The following is a 21,646-nucleotide window of genomic DNA, read 5'->3' as shown; positions in this document are numbered from 1 at the left end:
TTATAGTTTTATACAAAACGACATTTAAGGCCAAAGTCTTCCATTGTTTCGCTTTCAGAAATGCAACGAAGTTTATCATGATAAATGGGTGCACTCTTTAATGTTTAATTATGTCTCCAATCTTTGTACTTAATGAGCTTTTAATTTTAGTCCGTTGCTTTTATTTTTGGAAATTTATTCCCTTGTCCTATTTGAAAATTAAAGTCCAAATGATAATATTCTCATCAAACTTTTATTAAATTTGAATACGTGATATTTTAATATTGGATTTTTATTTAAAATTAAAATTTAACTGATAATAATATTCATATTTAATAAAATTGTTAACAATGTTATCAATTAAATTTTAATTTTAATTAGCAAATGGAAGAAGTGAATTTTAATAATTTGAAGAGTACAGGGATTTGAAAGCAAGATTAGACAAAAAAAAAAAAAACCTCTTGCATTTCCCTTTCGAACCTGTTTCTTTGGAAGAAAAGCTGTTTTGGTTGATTCCATGGTAGAACCAAGGTAAACATAAAAAATATCTCCAATTAATTGATCCTCTTTTGGCCTCTGTAAAAAATCAGATGATATATATATATATATATATATATATATATATATATATATAATTATTGTTATTACAATAATTAATATGATTCAAAATTGAATACATATTTATTTTTTCGATTTAAAATTTAAGAGATTATAAATAAAAATAAACATTAAATCAAAATATACATACATCTTAAGTTACATACAACCTTGACTTCACCTGATTAATTGTTTTTTTATTAGAACTATATAAAATTTAGGTCAATGTTTGGAACACCTACAATCTACCACCTAACAAATGCCTAAGGGAATTTTATCTATGTTGAAGGGTTGGTTTCCATTATTATTATTTATAACGGATAGAAATTATTCATGAATTGAATTTAAAATGGTATAATAATTTATTTGGTTTTCTAATTTTATTAAAAAGTAATTTTAATTATTTATTTTTTAGTCTTTGAACTTGTATTGTTTGTTAAATTACTTCAAAAAGGATAGAAAAGTTAAGATACAAACAATCCAAGAGGAAAATTTTAAATGACTGATTAAAACAATTTTTTATAAAATTGAAGGACTAAATAAGTAATTATATCATTTAAAATTAATAATTATTGAAAATTTAAATATAAATTTCAATAAACTGCTAACTCATTTATAATTTTAAAAAAATTGAGGGGCACCTTTAAATTTCTTAATTAACTTATTTTCGTTTTCTAATTGATGTTCAATTAATGGGGTTGTTTTATTAATAAAATATTTAGGGATGGAAGATAAACTAGTTTAGAAGCAGGCGTTGATGATGTCACGATGAATGGGAATTTTAGAATTTTATAAAAACTAAAAACGGGATGATGAATCAAAGTTGTCCATTTGGCAAGATGTCCCCACTTAGTAGTTTCTTTGAGGAGGTTACAATATTCAACCAAATCATAATTAATTTAATTCATTAATTATTGAAACAGAAGACTTTTAAGTTTTATGGGCTTTTGAGGAGAGCCATATTAAGTGGCTGAAGTATTTTCATTTTTCACCCCTCCATGTCACCCCATAGTATTGCCTTTTATGCCATGATTTCAAGTAAGATTCTTGAAATGTCATTCTTTAAAATTATTCACCCTAATACAAATGAAAGAATTGCTCCAATTCTTTTTCTTTCTTTGGGTGTGAACAACTTTTTCTTCACACATAAATAATACTATAAAGAATTTTTTAAAGGAGTTCAAAAAAGAAGGCTCTTATGTTAACATCAAAAGCAGGAAAATAACTACCATTGCTGAAGAAAATGTCCAACTACATGATCTAGGATTGAGGCTAATTGTTTTATTGTAAAAATTTTCAGAATCCAACAAAGAACTGAATTTGAAGTTAGGATTTGATCCGTATAATGATTGAACACCTTCTACATCGTCAAGTTTAAGATTCACTTTTTTACTACGTGGCTTCAAGCTTGGATACATCACGGCTTCTTTGACCGAACTGTGGGCCAACCCGAGTATATGGCCAATCTCATGTGTCACCACTGATTCTAAGTTGACAGCCGCCTTTGATTTCACTTTCTCGAAATCAACGGCCCACGTTTCATCTTTATCCAAGTGGAGCCTTCCATTCTCTGGTGAAAAAGCATGAGCTAACACTCCTAAAATCCCGTCGAATGGTTGACCGTCACCGTGATTGCCCTTGAAAAACCCGATTCTAATATTCGTCAATGGGTAATTGTCTATTTCTGTGAAGTTTACCGGAATCACCGAAGCCCACTTAGAGAACGAGCGCTTAAACACTGTTTTGATTTTTGGTAAGCTTATGTAATCGATCATATCCGCAGACGAAAAAGCGTACGTTAAAGTCATGGATGACCCACGATCCTACCTCGGCCTTCCATAAAAATAGGCAAAATGTTTTGTTGCATGGATTGTCGGACCGGTGTCAGAAACGCCGCACCTCGAGGACATGATTGTCGATATCGTTTCGGAATCGAGCTTTCTAGTTATCGATAACCCAAACTTTTGTTGGTACAAAACCACGGCGGATTCGAATTGAGCATCAAAAACGTCAGTGAAGTTGTCGTTTTGATTGTCAGGAATCGATAAGTAGTCAAATCGTTGAAAATATTTCTTGAGTTCTGCTATGCCGCTGATGTGGCTACCCTTCTCGGCATCTTTAAAGCGGGTAAAATTATGCCATGTAGCGTTGTGATCATCGGTAGTTATGACAGTTGCTTGTCCCGATGTGATTTCGGTGGGAAAACAAAGACGTGGGAGAAAACAGAAGAAAAAAAGAAAGAAGAAGAGGAAGGAGCAATTACCAAACAACGGAAACATAATTGTTTCTGTTGTTAGTTATTTTGGGGACTAGAGCTGAAATTTGAAGCAGTCATAGGCAGAGATAAAATTGAGGAACAAGAAAAAGGGGTGAGAAAGCCATATAGATTCTGCCTTGCCCCATACTGGAGATACTTCGAAGGCAGAGAATGGTTTAACCTTTTCTAGAGAACCAAGACAGCGGGAAACAACAATAGTAGTTGATAGATGGTTTCAATTTCATGATTATCAAAGAGGTCAGTAGGTTTTGGCACGCAAATCTATTTCTTAAGTGGGATATTATTGCTAATAAAGAAAAAGTGGGATATTATCAAAGAAGGCCATAGACAATTTTTTTTGAAAATGTCATTTTAATCATTCTAGAATAGTGAATTAAAATAAAAAAAACCCCACTTTTTATCACATAACTCATGGAGAAGTGTCCTTTGTTTGTATTTTGTCGTCTTCGTTTATTGTCATCTTTTCAAATTTATTCACTTCAGACAGAGAATCTATGAATTTGAAGTTTTCCTACATTTTAATTTAAATTCAGATAAATTTCTTGTCCACATGATAGCTCTTTGCTAAATCAATAATTAAATAAGGTTTCCTTTTTCCCACTTACTAAAATTCAAATTAAATACTTTATATCTTTAATTGTTCTTCAAATCTGCATTTCAGTAAACATTAATTAAAACTATATTATATTTTAGACAAAATCTTCAGTTTTCTTATTCTTTCTTTACTTCTACTTCATTTATTTTTCTTCTTCTTCTTCTTCTTATTATTATTAATTTTTTTGGTCAAAATTTATTGTCCTATTAGTTCACAGTAACTTACGAGTTACAAATCTGCCGCGTTTGGAGAAAGAATTTTGAGAGCGTCGATCGAAAGAAAGGAAGCAAAACCCTACTTATTCTTCGAATTTAAACCTCCACATTGGCATTATTTACAGACATACCCTCTCATTCTCCTTTACTCTTTGATGATTGTGGTTGTTGGGGAGAGCGGGAGGAGGGATTTGCGGTGGAAATAAGTGATGAAGTTGAGGGCGGAGTCGTTGTTGCCGTTGTAGTAGTGTTCGTTATGGGCGGAGCGAAGGCGTGGATGTTTAGCGTGGTATCGGTAAACCTGAACGGCTCCGTTCTAAGCAACAAGCATGTGTGTTGGAGGTGGAGATCCTCTGCGGCGCAGCAGAGTAAGCCAATCTCATGGTCGCTCGTCTTTGGCTTGATGCTTTTCTCCTTAGGCATTGTTTCGCTCTTCACCGGACATGTGGTCTCTGATCTCGACTGGTATTCCCGGCGACTTGTGAAACAAAAACTCTATTTCAAATTGGTACAGTGAAAAATAAAGAATAATTTCGCTTTCATTTATGTGTTTATTTATTATAATTGTTATTTATATTTTATGCTAATTTGATGCAAATGCTGCAGGATGGAAGTAATAAAGGACCGATTGATATATGGAAATCTGAAAATGGAAAAAGTTTCTATGGATGCAGCAAAAGAAGTCGTAAATTTCCTCGTACGTTAATTTTCATTTTATTTTTGGAACCTTTGGTTTCTCTAAATAAAAGCTGGACTGGATTAAGATTTAAGAAGCAAATTTCAATCATAACAGGAATGGTTACTTTCCTTAAATGTGTTTTATCTGAAATTATGTGCTTGCTTTTCAACATGTTAACTGATGCTAAGATTGTTGCTTTGGATGTTTATCTTAATTACTTGTATTGCAAAGTTCTTGGTTTTTGTTTTGGAAATTCAAAATTATGTGCATCTCTTTAAGTTTGTGATTGAGAGACAGTAGCTTTAAGTTTTTTTTGTGGCAGTCAGTAAATTGTTTGGTTCTGAGGTAAGAAAGAGCTAAGTAGTCAATTAATTGTATGTTGTATCAAGGACATATCTAATTTCAACATTTTCGACTATTAATAGAAACACGAGGATGATAGTTTTGCATTTTGTAAGTCTACGCACCTAAACAACAATGCAATCTACCTTGACTGCTTTTGCTTAAATAGATTATGAGCTTTGAATTTGCCTATGTTTATGATGTGTTAGCTGATAATGTTGGTGCTTAACTTTGAAGAATAAAACTAATTCTTGATGATTTCTCCCTGGAGGGGAATCAGATGGAATTAATTCTTGTTGGGCAACTTTGTGATACTTCTTTTCTTTGTAGCATAATTTTCTAGTAAAATGGTTCTAATACCTGATGTCTAGTATCATCTGTTTTTACCTCTTAGAAAGAATCTATTTGACACTGTTTTCATTTAAATTTTACCAAACCAGTCTCTTAAGTTCACTGATTCATCATTTACATTGATATTTGATATCTAGATGCTGTACGTGAGCAATCATCAAATGGTTATTTGCTTATTGCTGCAAGTGGTGGACTGAATCAACAAAGAACAGGAGTAAGTGGAAATTTTTACACTTTATGCTTTATTTTTGGGTAAATATCCTAATGGAAGATATTTTTAACTCCTTCAATGGCATATCTAACTTATTTATGTGTGTCTACTTAGTATTGTTACTCCTGCATTATGTATTATTCAAACCAATACGATTTAAGTTGATTTGAATAAATTGAGTTTTGGTGTGCCTCTGAGATTTAGGCATCATACTGAATTTATTATCCTCACTGACCTTGGATAGTACTATTTGTTTAGAATTCATAATTTGATTATGCCGCGCAGATATCTGATGCTGTAGTTGTCGCACGGGTTCTAAATGCAACCTTAGTGGTACCTGAGTTAGATCATAATTCGTATTGGAAGGATAATAGGTAAGTTGAATCAGCCTATTAGAAGTTCAAATTAATATCCTATTCCTCTGTTCGATTGTTAAGGTTTTTTCCCTACCCCTGACATGCAGTGACTTTGTCAACATTTTTGATGTCAACTGGTTCATTTCTTACCTAGTAAAAGATGTTACCATTGTAAAAAAAGTTCCTGATAAATTTATGCGATCAATGGAGAAAAATCCTTACAGTATGCGTGTCCCAAGGAAATCCCCTCCAGAATATTATCTAGACCAAGTTCTGCCAATACTTAAACGAAGACGTGTAAGATCTCTTTCAAATACTCTTTTACTAATGCTATTTAGGTTGATTGTAGATATAATTTCCAGAATTGAACTTTCTGATCTTTCTTCATTCCCTCTCCCCCTCCCCCTTCTCTCTCTCCTGGTTGTGCTGTTCAAAGGCAGAGTTTTAACAATTTCCTTTACTTTTATGTTCTTTATATCTTGGTAATTGAATCATATGTTGCTAGAATATTTGTATTATACATTTTCTAGGATATTATGGTTTTTGTGTGAAAGTGCAGCAATTAACTCTCTGAAAATTTTGTAGGTCCTTCAACTAACAAAGTTTGATTACAGACTGGCCAACAACATTGACGAAGAGCTACAAAAATTGCGTTGCCGGGCTAATTTCCATGCTTTAAGATTTACAAAACCTATTCAAGAACTTGGGCAGAAACTTGTATTGAGAATGCGTGAGATGGCAATACGTTTTATAGCAGTCCATTTGAGGTTTGTTCCTTATTCCAGATGGTTAGATTTGCATGTCAAGGGTTTTTAAAGCAGTAATATATTAGATCTGCGTCCTGAAATAAGGTTTGTCAGTAATCCTTGGGGATGCATTTGCAATATAAAATGGCATACTTAGGAATTGGTATGACTAGACTTATTTTAAGTCCCTTCACTTTCAGGTGGTGATCCGATTTGAAATTCTTTAAGCCAGATAAGCTAGTGACATTGTAGAATGCCTTTCCCTTAAGTGCCAATCCTTGGAATTTTGGAAAGGCATCTTAACTTCAGTTCGTTTATATGTATACATTTTGCTGTTATGTTTGACATCATATCCAATGACTAATTTCTGCATCAGCACTTCTGCATCTGAGTGCATGTGTATTCAATAACAGCACATTGGGTCATTTGCATAGAGAAACATCCTTAAGTATAATTTAAAATTCTAATACCTGTTTTCCTGATATTACTCAAACCTTATTTCATTACAGATTTGAACCTGATATGCTAGCATTTTCTGGTTGTTACTTTGGTGGAGGGGACAAGGAGAGATATGAACTTGCAGAAATACGAAAACGATGGGAAACATTACCTGTGAGATTCCATTTTTTATGGCTTCTCACCAGTTCTCTCTTTACTATACGCCATAATAATTGTTTTCAGCAGTACCAACCAATTTATCTAGTAAAATTGCACTCATCTTCACATTTGTGCAGGATTTAGATGCTGATGGAGAGAGGAGTCGAGGTAAATGTCCACTCACTCCTCATGAAGTAGGATTGATGCTGCGGGCACTTGGTTTTGCAAATGACACATATATTTATGTTGCATCTGGAGAAATATATGGTGGAGAAGAGACTCTGCGACCACTAAGAGATCTATTTCCAAACTTCTACACAAAAGAAAAGCTTGCCAATGAAGAGCTGAAACCTTTTCTTCCATTCTCTTCTCGCCTTGCTGCCATAGACTACATTGTTTGTGATGAAAGTGATGTTTTTGTCACCAATAATAATGGAAATATGGCAAGAATTCTAGCAGGTCGAAGGTGAGAAATCTTGTTATTTCTTGCATCATGCTTTTTTTTTTTCTTCTGGTAGAGTCCCAAGTGTTGTATATAACTGCTAACTTTTATGTTTATCTAGTAGTTTATCTGTTGAAGTAATTTAAAGATGTGAAATTTCGACCAGGTTCTAAAGACATCAACTATAAGCAAAATAATGCTCTTAACATGGTCCTGCATTGATTTGCAAACCTGTAATACAATGTGGGGCTTGTAATGTTAGATTTACCCCTTTGGTGGGCCCATGCTGAGAATATATATTGCATCAACTTTTATTAACATCAGTTGAATATTTGGTACCAAGCTGCTTACTCTGAGCTCCATAGGCGTGTATCTGTTTATTTCTCTGCATTTTACATCGTCCATTGTTTATTGCGTATTTAGCATGGGATTGATTCTCTTTGAACTTTCTTTAATTCTTCATGATTGCTTGTTTGGATTCAAAGGAGGTACATGGGGCACAAAAGGACTATAAGACCAAATACCAAGAGATTAAGCTCTTTGTTTATGGAAAGGGATAAGATGGATTGGGACACCTTTGCCCGAAAGGTGAAGGCAGTTCAAAGAGGATACATGGGAGAGCCAGATGAGATGAGACCAGGACGTGGTGAATTTCATGAATATCCATATTCATGTATTTGCAAAAAGAACGGAGATCCTGAGTCGGAACAAGAAAGAGGAAATCAAGGATTGAAGAACAGAAGCAAGGAAGAAGAGCCAGTTTTAGGAGCCAAGGGGGATGAACAAGTGTTTCTAATCTGATTGCATCTCTGCCATCTTTTGTTAAGCAGGCACAAAATCTGACAGAACATGCCAGTTGATTTGAGCCAAAACCCGGTCAGGGAAGGTTTCTCTTGTTTCTTCTCTCTTTTACCGAGTAGACATGAGAAAAAGGAATTGAATCTTTGTACAGGTAAAGGTAATTTTAAGAAATTGCGACTGTTCATAATATATTTGCTAGGTAGATAGGTATGCGATACTAGAGATTCTTCGGTTTGGACTATATTTAGTTCTTTTTCTTTTTATAATTTGACGGTAATCGGATTATATTTAGTTCTTTTTCTTTTTATAATTAGACGGTATTCACTTCAAGCGTTCAATACTCAAGTTCATTTCCAATAGATTTGTCACAGCAGCGCTAAGATATATTTTCCGTACAAATGATTTGGAAGAAACCATTCCCCGGGTTTGAATGTCTGCAACACTTGCGCATGAGGACAAATACGACATTCTTGAGTAATAAATAGATCTTACACATGTAAACTATCATGATAAATTAAAAAAAAAAAAAAAAGGTTTGAAGCCTGATCTTTATTTGAATCCTTTTGGGTCAACAGAGGACTAGAAGAAACCCCAAGTAATCTAGGTCCACGAAGAGAGCAAAGAAGGCTGAATAAGCAATGAGCAGTTAGATGCAACAAAATACATGGGTTGATATCACTTGCGATGCTGCACTTCAAATATCAAACCCAACTACTTAAAGACGTTCCATATACAAAAGAGCATGGCCTAGACAGATCAGATTATAATAATTCTAAATAAAACTAAAGAACACTAAACATATATATGTATATATCTACCGCTACATCAAAAATACAAAGAACCAAATTTTCGTTCCTAGCTTTCTCCTCTATCATCTGGTAATTTACACAAAGCTACACTGGTGTATTTTGGTCATCCGATATTCGCTGAATTTCTTTTAAGACTGGATTCCGCTAGTTGCAGGAGGGCACCTCTCAACCTGTTATTTTCCAGACAGTTACAATTGCATGAATCATCGTACGTTTCATAACAAAGACGGCTCAAAGGACAGCAATGTTGATTTGAGAATAGAGAGATATGAAATTTAAGTTTCACCTCTCATACTTCTGCTTTGACTTTTGTGACTTTTGTCAAATGAAACAGAAGGAATTTTCGAGATGGCCAACGAGCTTTGTAGCCCTTCCAAAAGCTGTGGGAAACAAACAAGATCCATAACCAGATCAGTACAAATTGTAAATGCAGGAAAATAAATGTGGTTAGTGATTATAACAGATTTTCCTTCTTCCTGATAACATATATATTATCGACATCACTGAACTCAGACAAGTGAGCAGAAGACAGACAAAGAATTCTTAGGGTTAAGTGACATCATACAGGGAAGCAACATATCCTAGTTTAGTATGCACAACTATTCTTCTTAAAGAAGCAAAAACAGCAAAAGTAAAACTCTATAAATTCCCATTTTCATTCAACAAAACATTCTATGTGATACCCAGTAACAATTTTATATTTTAGACACATATCTGTCTAACCAAAAATGTTAATGTCATATCTCAATGTTGATTTCCTAGATTATGATAGAAAAATAGAAATATGGAAAAGATGCTGCTTGAAATCTCTACACCCCAATACCAGTAGATAGGATAAGAATTCAACAAATTTGCAAAACACACTGTCAAATTCATTTCCCTACAGGGGAAATGTTGTTTCTATATTCCAAGCAAACCTCTACTTCTCAACTTGTTCCCTAAAGAGTCTGAAACCCGGAATCTAATCTTACACATAAATTGTCAACCGTTTGCAAGCAAGGAATTTTTCAAAGCACAACTCAAAGCTCACAGGGGTACATGATGTACAAGAAAAGAAATTTTCAATTCATTTTCCACAAAAAAGAAAAGAGCAGTATACTTAGCATATGAAATAAATTTAGATCTAGAGATTTTGATTCTGCAGTATAATGACAGCTTATGAAATGAATGATCATATCTATTAACTTACTCTTGATGTTGGCTGAATCCTGCGATTAGATCTACGAGGTTCAACACCTTCAGAACTTGTTTTTGTTGTATCATCATTCAAAACATTTTCATCGATTTTTGCTAACTTCCCACCAGATGGTGCGAACTTCCCCTTATTAATCCTTTCAGATTTAGCATTTGAAGCAGAAGTTTTCTTGAGGGGTGCATCTGATGAGACAGCCACAGAAGAAAATAAGACCGGGCCCTCTGCTGCTCCATCAGAAGATGAAAATGATCTGAACTCCATCAAGTTTGGCTTTCCTGATACATTCTCAGCATGGCTTACAGAATCCTCCAATTTTGACACATCTGAGGCCACAACACTATCAGGTTCAGAAACCATAGTGTTTGGTAAGTAGTTTTTCTGAGGAATACTTCTACTAGAAACACTAGGCAATTTTCCAGGCTTGAGAATCTTGCGCTTGGATACAGCCATTCGTTTTGGTTCAATTTTATTTTTCGTTCCACGGGGTTCAGATCCTTGAGGCATTAAATATTTTGTAAACTTGGCTGAATCACTAGTTTCATGAGTCTTGCTACTCTGATCTGCAACATAATGTTTACTTACTTCCATAAACTTTTGCTTCTTTCCAGGCTTAGGAACACCAAAAACCACTCCTGATCCTTTCTTCTTTAAACCAGTACGTATCATTCTCAGTGAGTCAGGTTTACTCTCATCTCTGGTACTTTTACCAATATTAAATATTTCTTTGTTTGCAGATAAATCCAGCAATTTCGTGTCATCAGGTTTCCCAGATTCCTTAATGTCAACATTTTTTGAAAGCTTATCTTTCCCTTTGGCCTCAACCACAGGACTGCCTAACCTTTGCCGCTTTTCCTGTGGGGTATCACCCTGAAAAATAGATCAATGACTTAGCACCAAGAAGCAATCAAAGTATAATGAGAGAAGCATCAATCACAAGTATAAGCTAGCATATCACACCTCACGGGAAGACTCATTATTATCAACAGAGCTGGACCATTCAACCCAACTACCTTTTTTCCACATCAGAGAAGGACGAAGAAGCCATGCTTTGACACCAGATGTTTCTCCTTGAGCTGCAATAAAAACAATAAAATAAAGTTTTATTATTCTCAGAGCAGAGGCTGTATAGACTTTACTACTGAGCAGATTACAATCCAGGTCGTTAATAACTGTTCTACTTGGTCATGCATACCAGGAAAATGGACAGTAAATGAAGTTTCATCTTTCTTGCTCTTCTCAATGACAACTCCCTCCCACCAGCTGAAAGCCAAATAAATGAACATAATAATTTCAAACATCAGTTCATTCCTTGATAATTAAAATTGAAACAACTTGATAGAATTGAAACTCTCCTTCCCTCTAGCACAAGGAAATACATGTTGATGGGAAATAAATAGCATTTGATTCACAAAGGTAGTCCAAAGCCATCCAGAAAAACAGGGCATAAAAATGCATTCTCGCATAAATCAGTTTGTTCAAACATCAAAAGATGAATAACTTGTCAGATTACAAAATGACAAATCTTAAGGTTGCACAAAAAGGTCTAAATGGATATCCTAAACGTTGGCTAGGAAATATAGACAAATTATCCAACATTCTACTTCCTCATACATATTTTATAATGTCCCCATAATCTTCAACAGTACCATTTCTGTCCAATGGACTGGAAGAAATAGGTAAAAGAAGATATAAAAAACAATGCATGCATACCTATTTTGCATCCATGCATCAACCCTATCTCCAACAGACCAATTATAATCCGCCATGGCTGCCCTGCGTCTCTTCCTTGTTCCTTCAAATGACATAGCTGTACTAGGACGAGCACAGCGTATCCTAGGTGCCCTATCACCTTCAACTTCCACCCATTCCTTTAGCCTATCACCATCTGTAAGACCAGCAGTCAAAAAAGGTTTGTTAAGATAACTATTATTGATGTTTGCGCATATTGCAAGACATCTAAACTGTTTTTCCATAAGAAACTTGAAAGTTTCTACGCAGGAAAGTCCATAAGAAATATACCCTCACTCTGGTGCATTTAATCATGTTTTCAATCCCCCCCCCCCCCCCAAACAGATGCACACATCATACAGGCAAATTTGTGATTCAGCCTAGAGATCCCCAAAGAGAAAGTAAAATTGCACACACATCAACAAGGAATTACATAAAAATTAAGGACAAGAATTCGGACAGATCTGCTTTCATGGTTATCATAACTCAGTTGATTCAGCTAAAACATAAGTTACAGTTGTTGTGGTAGCTCACCCTCTTGTCGAAGTTCATTGTAACACACATAAGCTTTGCCATTGTTCAAGTTCAGTATATCTGCCAGGAACCATGCTACTCTTGACCCACCTCCATCTCTCAATACCTGGGCATGAGATAGTAAAATTGAAAACAAATCAAATACAATATAAGATCAATAATATGTGTATATATAACTAGGACATTTCCATCTGGTAACTAGGACAAATGAATGCAATTTTTTCAAACTCAGTACTACATTGTCAAATTTCCATCAAATATAAGTGTGTTTCAACTAAAGATCAAAATCTCAAGTAATATTTCAATAAAAGTCACAGACCTCAACATGCGAGCCTTCCCTTATATTATTATCTTTTGAAGTTTCCCCTGCTTTTTCACGGTCAGTCTGAGTGATCATCAAAGGTGATTCAAAACCAATCTCAGATTCAGAAGCAACTCCTTTAGTTTTGGCAACATCTGAAGCTTTGCGCCTCTTTTGTCCTTTTTTATCTTTTTCACTTGTTGCAACAGGAGTCAAACCGCCATCTGTCAATCTAGAACGATCTTCCATAGACACTCTGGTCATCTCTCTATGAGTAGGTGACTTTCTGTGGTTATCCTGCTTTTCCCTCTTGTCCACAGGAACCTCTTTTAGATGCCCAACAGATGAACCAGGAGCTTCCATGCTACCACCTATGTTTATCTGCTCTCTAATAGCACCATCTGGCTCAGGGGATGCTTGGGGTACTTTCCAATATGCCTCTGGACCTGCTTCTACCAATTCAGCCAATGAGAAAGGTTCACCCATTGCAACAATCTTCCCAGCTTGTGACACAGCTTCAGCTGCCAGCTCCGCAGCTTTAACAATGGCATCCATGTTTTCAGCTTGCTTTGCGGCAGCTGAAGCTGCTTCTACCCTCCTTCTAGCAACTTCCCTGGCAACAACAATGACAGAATTCGAACTAGCAGCAGCGTCCTCACCCCTTAAGATGGACGTAGGAGTAGCCTCGTTCAACCTCTTCCCACTATCAGATACTGCATTATTGGGAGTGGAATTTCTGTAGCTACTTGAAACCAATGCTTCATCAGCCATCAATTTTGATTGTAAGGCAGCATTTGAGGCGACATTGGCAGCCGCAGCCGCAGCCTTTGCAACAGCAGCAGCTGCTGCTATTGCAACAGCTGCGGAAATCAATTTAGTTTCAACATCTGGTGCCAACCCTGAATTTTTGTGCTTGTCCAACTGCCTCCATATTTCTTCACTGTGACTAACAGCAGCAGCAGCAAGAGCAGCAGCATCCTCTGCATGCTTCTGAGAATTTTTGTGTTTACTAAGAGTCTCTTCAGAGAGACTAACCCTCTGATCTGATTCTTGGTCACCCTTTTTGAGATGATTACCAGAGACAGATGTAATGAATTTATCAGTGGACTTGGATATATTGGTAGCAGGAATGGTAATTGCAGCAGGTGTAGAGGCCTGACTAACCACAACAGTAGCCAATGGGGACTCTGATTGAAAATGAGGTATACTCTGCCCAGGCTCCTCAGAAACTGTAGACTTTTTCCGTTTTCTAGGCTTTGGATCAGCAGAATGCTGACCAGGTGTTAATGTTGCCTTTTTTGTGTCAAGCAGTGGAGTCCCTGCAAAAATATTGGCAGGACTTCCACTCTGGACCACAGGAACTGCAGAAACCTGTTTCATGCTAGAAGAATGAGGCACAGATGCTATTGCAGGATTTGAATTAACTGCTTCTGTGATCGGGCGCACAGGAAAACAAGCATTGCCATCAAATGCAGAAGTCTGTGGAGTCCAGGGGCCACGAAAAGGGGATTGGGACATCCAAGAAGAATTGTGTCCGATTAAATTCCTTGTAGCTGGAGGATGTAATGGAGAAATTGCTAGCTGATAATCCATAACTGCACCTCTTGGAAAGCCAGTAGGTTGAAGGGCGTCACCAGAAGGTGTACGAATACTCCATAGTGGTGATGAAAGGGGTATCATTGGGTTTACAATTGATGTTGTTGGAGTACCCTTGCTGGTAGAACGACTAGCAGGTGAGGATGTAACCTTACTCTGAAGTGTATTTTGTTTGATCGATTGATCAGAAGTTTTAGCACCTGAGCATCTCAACCAAGGCACAAAATTAATAGATAACAGAATCAGAAGAAACTATTTCAGCAACTTAAGACCAGCAAAGATACCTATATGAGACTGCAAAGGAGTTTCAGGGCTAACAAGAAGCGATTTTTTACCATGTACCCTCTCAGTACCTGCTCGCCAAGCATTCTCCCAAATGGTTCTTCCACCATCTGCAGACAGCCCAAAATAGTGAACATATCCGTATAAAAAGTCTCAAAGATAACATATTTAGAGATAAGAAACCTAACCAGGTCCTCCAAATGCCGATATCATATATGCCTCATCAGGTACTGTTCCTTGTCTGCAGCAACATTGTTCAAAACATTTAGATAGATGTGCTCAAATGATCAAACGTACTAAATGAAAATGCAATACCAGAAACAACTGGAGTTGACAAGAATACCAAAGCACATGTACAAAAATCTTAATACATGCCAAGACAAAATGAGAGTTATAAGTCTTACATCAAAGCTCCATATACAAAAATCTGAGCGCGCAACTGAACTTGCTGCAAATCTGTAAAAGGCTGTTGAAAAACTGCAGATGAAGAAGCTGATGTGTTCAAGTCTGGCAGACTAGATACTGAAGTAGAAAGAACACCAAATGGTTTCATATTACCGCCTTCTATATGTCCATAGTGCTGCATCTCATTGGATTGCACAAGTTGACCAGTTCCAGCCGAACTGAGTGACACATTACTTGTTCTATCACTTCTTTCTGATTCCCTTGCAGGGGTTATCTCTTTTGCAGCATTTCCCTTTTTAGCAGCTTCCTTACTTGCACTCTTACCACCTGTTCGTCTTGTTTTACGCTCAGAAGTCCCTTTGGAGCCACCACGCACATTCTCCCTTTTAGGTGCCTGAAGATTTGCACAACTTGTCTCTCGAGCAGCCTTGGCCCCCGCTTTGCTTAAGCCAGAGGTTGATGGAGTTCCTTCCATGGCCTTCTTGTATGAGACAAAGAGTGAGAGAGCAAGTGCATGAGGGATAGAGCATAACCAGAATGAAAAACAAAAATTAGAATCATACTTCTTAAAATTCTTCAGCTAGAAGACAAGAAGCAGGACAATATTAGAGCACAAAATGGACTTTTTAACATAACCATATGCATCACTTCGGAAAACGAAACTTTACCGGGGATATTTTATCTTGTTGCATGGTCGCAAAAGGTTTCCAATTCTTTCCAGATTCTTGTTCAGACACACCTAACAATGGAGGTACCTCAAAGGTGAAACTTTTGTCTCCTGGAGTAGCATCATTTCCTTCTGTATCCTGAGAAATTGACTTCTCTTTGTTCGCTTCCTCGTTAGTAACACCAGATGCTACAGCACTCTGATCTTTGGATCTTTTCACACCATTTTCAATTTTACCTTGTGACTGCTCGGAAGTTCTAATGACAATTGGAGAGCCACAGGAAGGATTGTCAAGATCAGCACTGCTACTTCCACTTTCCATCATGTGAAACTTAGTTTGAGATTCAGATGAAGGCGCAGAAGCAAAGGAAGTATTAAAAGCCTTTGCAGGATCAACTGCAAAATCAAAATAACCCATGAGAATGATAACATGAAAATTGTGGGAGGAAAACCGAAAAAACGGATGAAATGGTCTCAAATGAAAACAGTCACATGAAAGAGGCTAAGCATGCAATTTATTCATGGACTTAACATCTCTAAAAACAATAAAAATATGAGTTACCATTCAACATGACAAAATACAGAAGTTAAAAACAAAGAAAGATCCATCTCAAGAACCCAAAGGACAGGTGGGAGGGATGGCAAAGAAAGAAGAAAACAAACTTTTTACCAACACAAAAAATGAACAATCTAAGGGAAAAAGACAGGGGACAACAGTAAAGGATGGGTTCCACCATGAAAGGCATAAAATATTAAATTTTAATCACTTCAAGAAAAAACTGATAAAGAAACTCACCATCAACCTGATGCACAGCAACACGACCACTGATCTCTTCAGAAACCAATTTGGAATCATTATCTTTATGGTGATTTTGGTCAGTATTATGAGAGGTTTCCATTGAAGTTGAAGGCACTGAACTCATCAAGGTCTTGTTCAGCTGAGTTGAAGCACCACCTGACAGCGCCATAATAACAAGATAAGGAAAACAGTGAAACAGGCATTTAAATGAATGCACTGGCTATGGAAGACTACCAAATAGAAGTACCAAAAGCACCCTAAAGGATTGATGTATAAGAAATAACTAATAAGAATTTAAGTTGAGATAATAACTAGCTAACCGTAAACCAAGATATACTATGAATTATAGGTCACCTGCAGAATCTGTAGAAACCTTAGAGATAACTAGAGCTTTGTCACCATCAGTCTTCCTCACTGTTGAATCAGAGACAATAGATGATGAATGCATATCCTTTCCAACCTCCAATGTGACTCCGCAAAGTGTTTGGTCTCCATTTTCGCCTTCAAGTGTAGTGGTATTCTTCATTAACAATGACTGATCAACTATCTTGCATGAGAACTGTTCACCAGTCTCACAAGAAGCACCTTTTTCGGTTGTCATTCCAGAAGTCTTTACGACTGAGAAACTTGCTTCTGAAGATGGCACCTGAACCTCTTTCTTATCCAAAACAGTATTGGCCGGCATGCCCTTATCAGAAGGCAAAAGAACACAATCCACTGTACCAAGGAACACTAAGTTAGCATATGATACAGGATGCATGAATGAAGGCATAAAGGAGGAAAGAAAAAGCTCAATTATTACACTTAATGCTTCAGTATATACATACCCAACATACTGCTGACAGGAACATCAGGTTGTAGGTTTGAAGCTAACTCATTTACCCTGCCACCTGCACTGCATGATGAGGAATCAACTCCCTTTGTTACAACTGGGGATCTATCATCAAAGCAATCTGCACTACTACAATCAGAAGGCAAATTGGTTTTCTGCTTTGAAGTAACTGAAACACTTCTATCACATTTATGATCATCAATATGTTCAGTGACGATGTACTTTTCACATACTTTTGTGGGTCCAGCAACCAAAGTATCATGAGAATCTTCACCTTCATCCTTAGAACCTTTACCATCTTCTGCTAACAACAAAGATTTCTCAGACTTGCTGCTCGAGATTTTTTTATCTGGGTGGTAATCACTTTCTAACAAATCCTTCTTCTCAATAGCATCAGATGCTAGCTTCATCGTTGAATTCACCTTTGACTCTAGACTCATACAAATTATAGTACCAGTATCGCTAACCTCATTTTCATGCTCCATAAGGGTAATATCACTAACAATGGGCATTGATGATGTGTCATGTAGCTTTCCTTCTGACAAGACAATGTCTTCAGACTTGCTGGTCTGCAGAAGAATTTCTACACCCGCATGCTTGCTGCATTCTTCCACCATATGTAGGTCAGAATTCCCTTCCAATATTCTACCAGAAGGCTCACTCATGTTAGCAGTGCTGTTTCCAGTAGCATGTTCTTCTTCCCTAGATTGCATGTCTGAGGCTGAATGTTTCTGCACGTGCGAGGTAACACATGCAACTGTATCATCAACCAAGTTCTTACCACCAATGTGAAGTTCTGGACTTAAGCCAACATTTTCCCTCTCTAAACTGTCCACATTTTTATCAATGATATCATTTTTCAAATGTGTGGAATCTTCATCATCTATCAAAACACTAGTCATACATGTGCTTTGCACAGAAGGGATTACGGTATTAACTTCTGACCCAGAAGCAAATTTATCTTCCTGTCCACTGTCATCCAAAGACTGATCAACCGAAGCTTCCACTAGATTTTCATTAACAAAAATATGTTTACTATCTTTAGACTCATCTCTCTCCGTTGCAGGTATGTCAGTATTTTTACTATTTGGATCTTCTAATGCCCCATGAACAGATGGATCACCCTCATGGGTTTGAGAAGCATCTTTAACCAACTGATTATCTACACATTTCCCTGGAATCTCACCTGTATGCAGGGCAGGTTGTATGTCATCCCCAACTTTAGAAAGGCTACTATATCTGTGTTTCAAACTAGGGTCCATCGGCTTTATCATGCAACCCAGCTCATCACAGGCATCTGAATCCTTACTAATAGTTTGACCAAGAGTAGTTTCGTCCTGCCCTACAGACTTTAATAGCATTTCAACTGATTCTGAGGATGCCGCCTCAGACCAGACATTGGTGTGCCTAGAAATCAAACAGGGTTCTGCTGCACTAGAACTAAATGCAATCCCTGTACTCCCCCGTGAAAATTCTTCAATCCACTGATTATCTTCACTACTTTCAATGCCGAGAAAAACTTCAGTTTCAACTAAACTATCAAATCTTAGATGCCCACGAAGATTGTCATCAAAATCAAATCTTGGGAGATCATATGACCGTAAAACAGGAGGAAATTTATTGTTTCCTTCACCAGCTAAATGAAGATTCTGGCTTTGGGAATCATTGTCATCATAATCCATGAGTGTATCCCTACAATAGAAAAGGTTTAGAAGAAAACAAACTGATGAATCAGATAAAGAGATCAGATCTCTGAGTTTAAAGAGTATCCTGCCACAGTATGAATTGCATGGAAAGCTTAAACTTTACAGCATTTCTCCAAACAGAACAATCCACATTACCCATCTAAATACCTCCAGCAGAGTTGATTGCTAATTTACAGTACAAAGAAGAGTAAAGCAGGGAAAAGAAGTAAAACTGTTCACATTGTATAGGCCAACCTCATCAAAGAAGAGAACTAGAGTAAATATGCCACTCGAAATCCAAAATGCATAAATGGTGATTATGAGTTCTTTTCATCAGTTTACACTTCCTGTCCATGCTTGTCATGTATCCAACATAAGGAAATAAACACTACATTATCAGGTTAACAGATTTAGTTAAACTGAAACATAGCAAGTGAAAGCCATCTGTGGAGTTTTCAAACCTACTGCAGTATACAAGTTAATAATCCTTAATAAGAAAAACAAACATGTATTTTCCATCCTAAACTATCAGTAGGTTGACTTAGATATCAATACAAGTATACCATGAACTAATTTCAAACAAAGTTCTAGTTCAAACCATTAACTAGTCAACTACAATTTGAATTAAACAAAACCTCCAGCGCAATCACATTAACTATTAGCAAATTATTACTAAAAGAATAGAAACTAGCAAAATAATTGACTGAGCTACGGTCAAACTTAAAACTTAATAAAAGAAGTCGGCTCCAATATATTTACGCACAAAACCACAAAAAATTTAATTATAACCTTAGAATAACACTATACCTCACCACTTCAAGAAGATAGCTAACTGTTTCCAAGCTCTTTAATTACACTAGAAAAACGAAAACCCTAAAATAGAATTTGCTTACAAAAAAACCAAGTAGGAATGTGAACAGTTACCAGAGCAAGTAAGTCTAGAGACGCTACCTCCCTCCATTCGGTGGCAAAATCCCTGGCCGCTTGATCTCAACTCCTCCCTAATCGTACGGTCATCTACTGCACCACAAAACTCCAGTTCAAAACAATACCACTTTAACCACACCATATCAACAAAAACGGCAGCAAAAAACAAGGAATCAAACTAAGACAAACAGAAAACAAAGAATAGAAGATAAAAGAAAATGAACAAGAGAAAATTTTGGTAGAATAAAAACCTAAACTAATGGAGGAGTAAATGAATAGAAGAATTAACTAGTAACCGCGCCTCACCGGTTGAATTCTCCAGCCGGTTGAGTTAGGGTTCCGATGAATCGAAGCAAAACAAAATAGTCACTGAAAGAGAACGAGAGAAAGAGAGGAGAGATTTTTCCGCTATGAGAAAATGATAGAGAAACGATTAAGCGAAACTACTGATGCTTTTGAAAAATGAAAAAAAAAATTGGGGTTCAGTGAACTCTAAAAATGGCGAACATCAAATGGCAGTCAATGTTACGAATATGACACATGGTTTATTATCATTCGTTGGATAAAGATAATAATAATGTTAATTATACCGTTGTGATTCGTTTCTTTTGCCACAGCTGAGTTCGTTGCCGTTCGATTTACGCTATAAGAATGAAAATAGACGGTGACGATGGAAAGTGTGACTTGTAAAATATGACTGGATGTTAACTTTTCCTTCCTTCGTCTGGTTAAAGGTTTGGAAAATCCAAAGTAACCTCTAAATGTGAACACGCCCGGGAACTTGTAATAATTTTGTATATACTCTTTTTCTTAAGATAATTTTGTGTACGTTTAATTTTTAGGGCGGAGAAAAAAAAATAGAGAAACTGAAAACAAGTTCATGATATTGTTTGGATAAAATAGAGAAATTGTTTAATTGCGGAGTTTAGACGGTTTTTTGAATTCAAGTTATAAATTTGCTATTATTCTAATTGAATTTTGTTTTATACAATTTATAATTAATTTTATTTTTTAATGATTTAAGAACAAATATTTTATATAAATATTAAATATAAAATATTTATTTTTCAAAAATATCATATAAAACCTTTTTTTCTAATATCGAGCTTTAGTTAATTAAGAAAATAGAACAAATACAAAACAAAGAGTAAATTAATCTGAAGTAAACAAGTTTACTCCATACATTCTTCAATATTGATCAATTTTGATATCATATGATTCGATTCGTCAATTCACTAATAAATGTACATAAAAAATTATATTACAAAATAAATAATCTATACTATTATTTAAGTTCTTAATCGAGTTGGTCACTAATTGAGTTAGAAAAATTATGAAATGTCCTTTTGTAATTAAAAATAATTATTCGAGGATATTTAGTATTTTATTTAATAAAAATATGTATAGAGTGATATTTGAACCCAAACCAATTGCATTAATAAAACATTTAATTTACTACTAAGCTAGAGTTTAGTTTTGATATGTTTATATATTTTAATTTTATTATGTACACTTTATTTTCTAATTTTTTAAGTTTAATACATATATATTTCATGTGTTATTATTAATTAATTTCAAACCATACTCCATAAGTTTCATTATTTATTGTATATTACTTTTAAACACACAGTTGTGTTATATATTTGTAGTTTTCATGCATAAATATGTGATAAGATTTTAGTATAGTATTAACAATT

The 21,646-nt window shown here is 35.8% G+C and overlaps 3 protein-coding genes across 10 annotated transcripts; 1 reads left to right on the top strand and 2 right to left on the bottom strand.

Moving 5' to 3' along the window:
• Window positions 1-1,651: 1,651 nt before the first annotated feature.
• On the bottom strand, window positions 1,652-2,384 carry LOC105765100 (metalloendoproteinase 4-MMP-like). Its single transcript, XM_052624768.1, has one exon. It carries the CDS (start codon window positions 2,382-2,384, stop codon window positions 1,773-1,775), a length of 612 nt encoding a protein of 203 aa, XP_052480728.1. The 3' UTR covers window positions 1,652-1,772.
• Window positions 2,385-2,943: 559 nt separating this feature from the next.
• LOC105765099 (O-fucosyltransferase 29) lies at window positions 2,944-8,548 on the top strand. Its single transcript, XM_012584033.2, has 10 exons — window positions 2,944-3,091; window positions 3,660-4,172; window positions 4,271-4,361; window positions 5,174-5,250; window positions 5,533-5,621; window positions 5,711-5,900; window positions 6,189-6,370; window positions 6,859-6,961; window positions 7,084-7,412; window positions 7,874-8,548. The coding sequence occupies exons 2-10, from the start codon at window positions 3,921-3,923 to the stop codon at window positions 8,187-8,189; spliced, it is 1,629 nt and encodes a 542-aa protein (XP_012439487.1). The 5' UTR covers window positions 2,944-3,091; window positions 3,660-3,920; the 3' UTR covers window positions 8,190-8,548.
• A 173-nt stretch (window positions 8,549-8,721) lies between these two features.
• On the bottom strand, window positions 8,722-20,445 carry LOC105765097 (uncharacterized). 8 transcript variants are annotated; one of them, XM_012584031.2, is made up of 18 exons: window positions 20,256-20,444; window positions 19,947-20,042; window positions 17,333-19,029; window positions 16,860-17,222; window positions 16,503-16,661; window positions 15,708-16,102; window positions 15,193-15,520; window positions 15,039-15,111; window positions 14,823-14,875; window positions 14,637-14,744; window positions 12,775-14,552; window positions 12,456-12,561; window positions 11,904-12,078; window positions 11,386-11,453; window positions 11,151-11,266; window positions 10,188-11,060; window positions 9,285-9,378; window positions 8,722-9,168 (listed from the first exon to the last, which is right to left on the bottom strand). In XM_012584031.2, the coding sequence occupies exons 3-18, from the start codon at window positions 19,017-19,019 to the stop codon at window positions 9,164-9,166; spliced, it is 6,381 nt and encodes a 2,126-aa protein (XP_012439485.1). In that variant the 5' UTR covers window positions 19,020-19,029; window positions 19,947-20,042; window positions 20,256-20,444; the 3' UTR covers window positions 8,722-9,163. The 8 variants fall into 8 exon arrangements, with proteins under 8 accessions (XP_012439485.1, XP_012439477.1, XP_012439481.1 ...); XM_012584023.2 differs by having other exon boundaries at window positions 15,039-15,520; window positions 19,947-20,055; window positions 20,256-20,445; XM_012584027.2 differs by having other exon boundaries at window positions 15,039-15,520; window positions 19,974-20,055; window positions 20,256-20,445.
• Between the last annotated feature and the right edge of the window lie 1,201 nt (window positions 20,446-21,646).

This window comes from Gossypium raimondii, chromosome 12, assembly GCF_025698545.1.
Source record: "Gossypium raimondii isolate GPD5lz chromosome 12, ASM2569854v1, whole genome shotgun sequence".
NCBI lineage: Eukaryota > Viridiplantae > Streptophyta > Magnoliopsida > Malvales > Malvaceae > Gossypium > Gossypium raimondii.
This window is presented reverse-complemented; position numbering and strand designations above follow the sequence as displayed.

Coding starts and splice junctions, on each gene's coding strand:
- LOC105765097 (XM_012584023.2), bottom strand. CDS start 19,019: ATGGATTATGATGACAATGATTCCCAAAGCCAGAATCTTCATTTAGCT. Junction 15,521..15,707: donor AACAAGATAAAATATCCCCG/GTAAAGTTTCGT, acceptor GTCTCATACAAG/AAGGCCATGGAAGGAACTCC. Junction 14,553..14,636: donor TCCTTTGCAGTCTCATATAG/GTATCTTTGCTG, acceptor TGAGATGCTCAG/GTGCTAAAACTTCTGATCAA.
- LOC105765099 (XM_012584033.2), top strand. CDS start 3,921: ATGGGCGGAGCGAAGGCGTGGATGTTTAGCGTGGTATCGGTAAACCTG. Junction 5,901..6,188: donor CAATACTTAAACGAAGACGT/GTAAGATCTCTT, acceptor AAAATTTTGTAG/GTCCTTCAACTAACAAAGTT. Junction 7,413..7,873: donor AGAATTCTAGCAGGTCGAAG/GTGAGAAATCTT, acceptor TTGGATTCAAAG/GAGGTACATGGGGCACAAAA.
- LOC105765100 (XM_052624768.1), bottom strand. CDS start 2,384: ATGACTTTAACGTACGCTTTTTCGTCTGCGGATATGATCGATTACATA.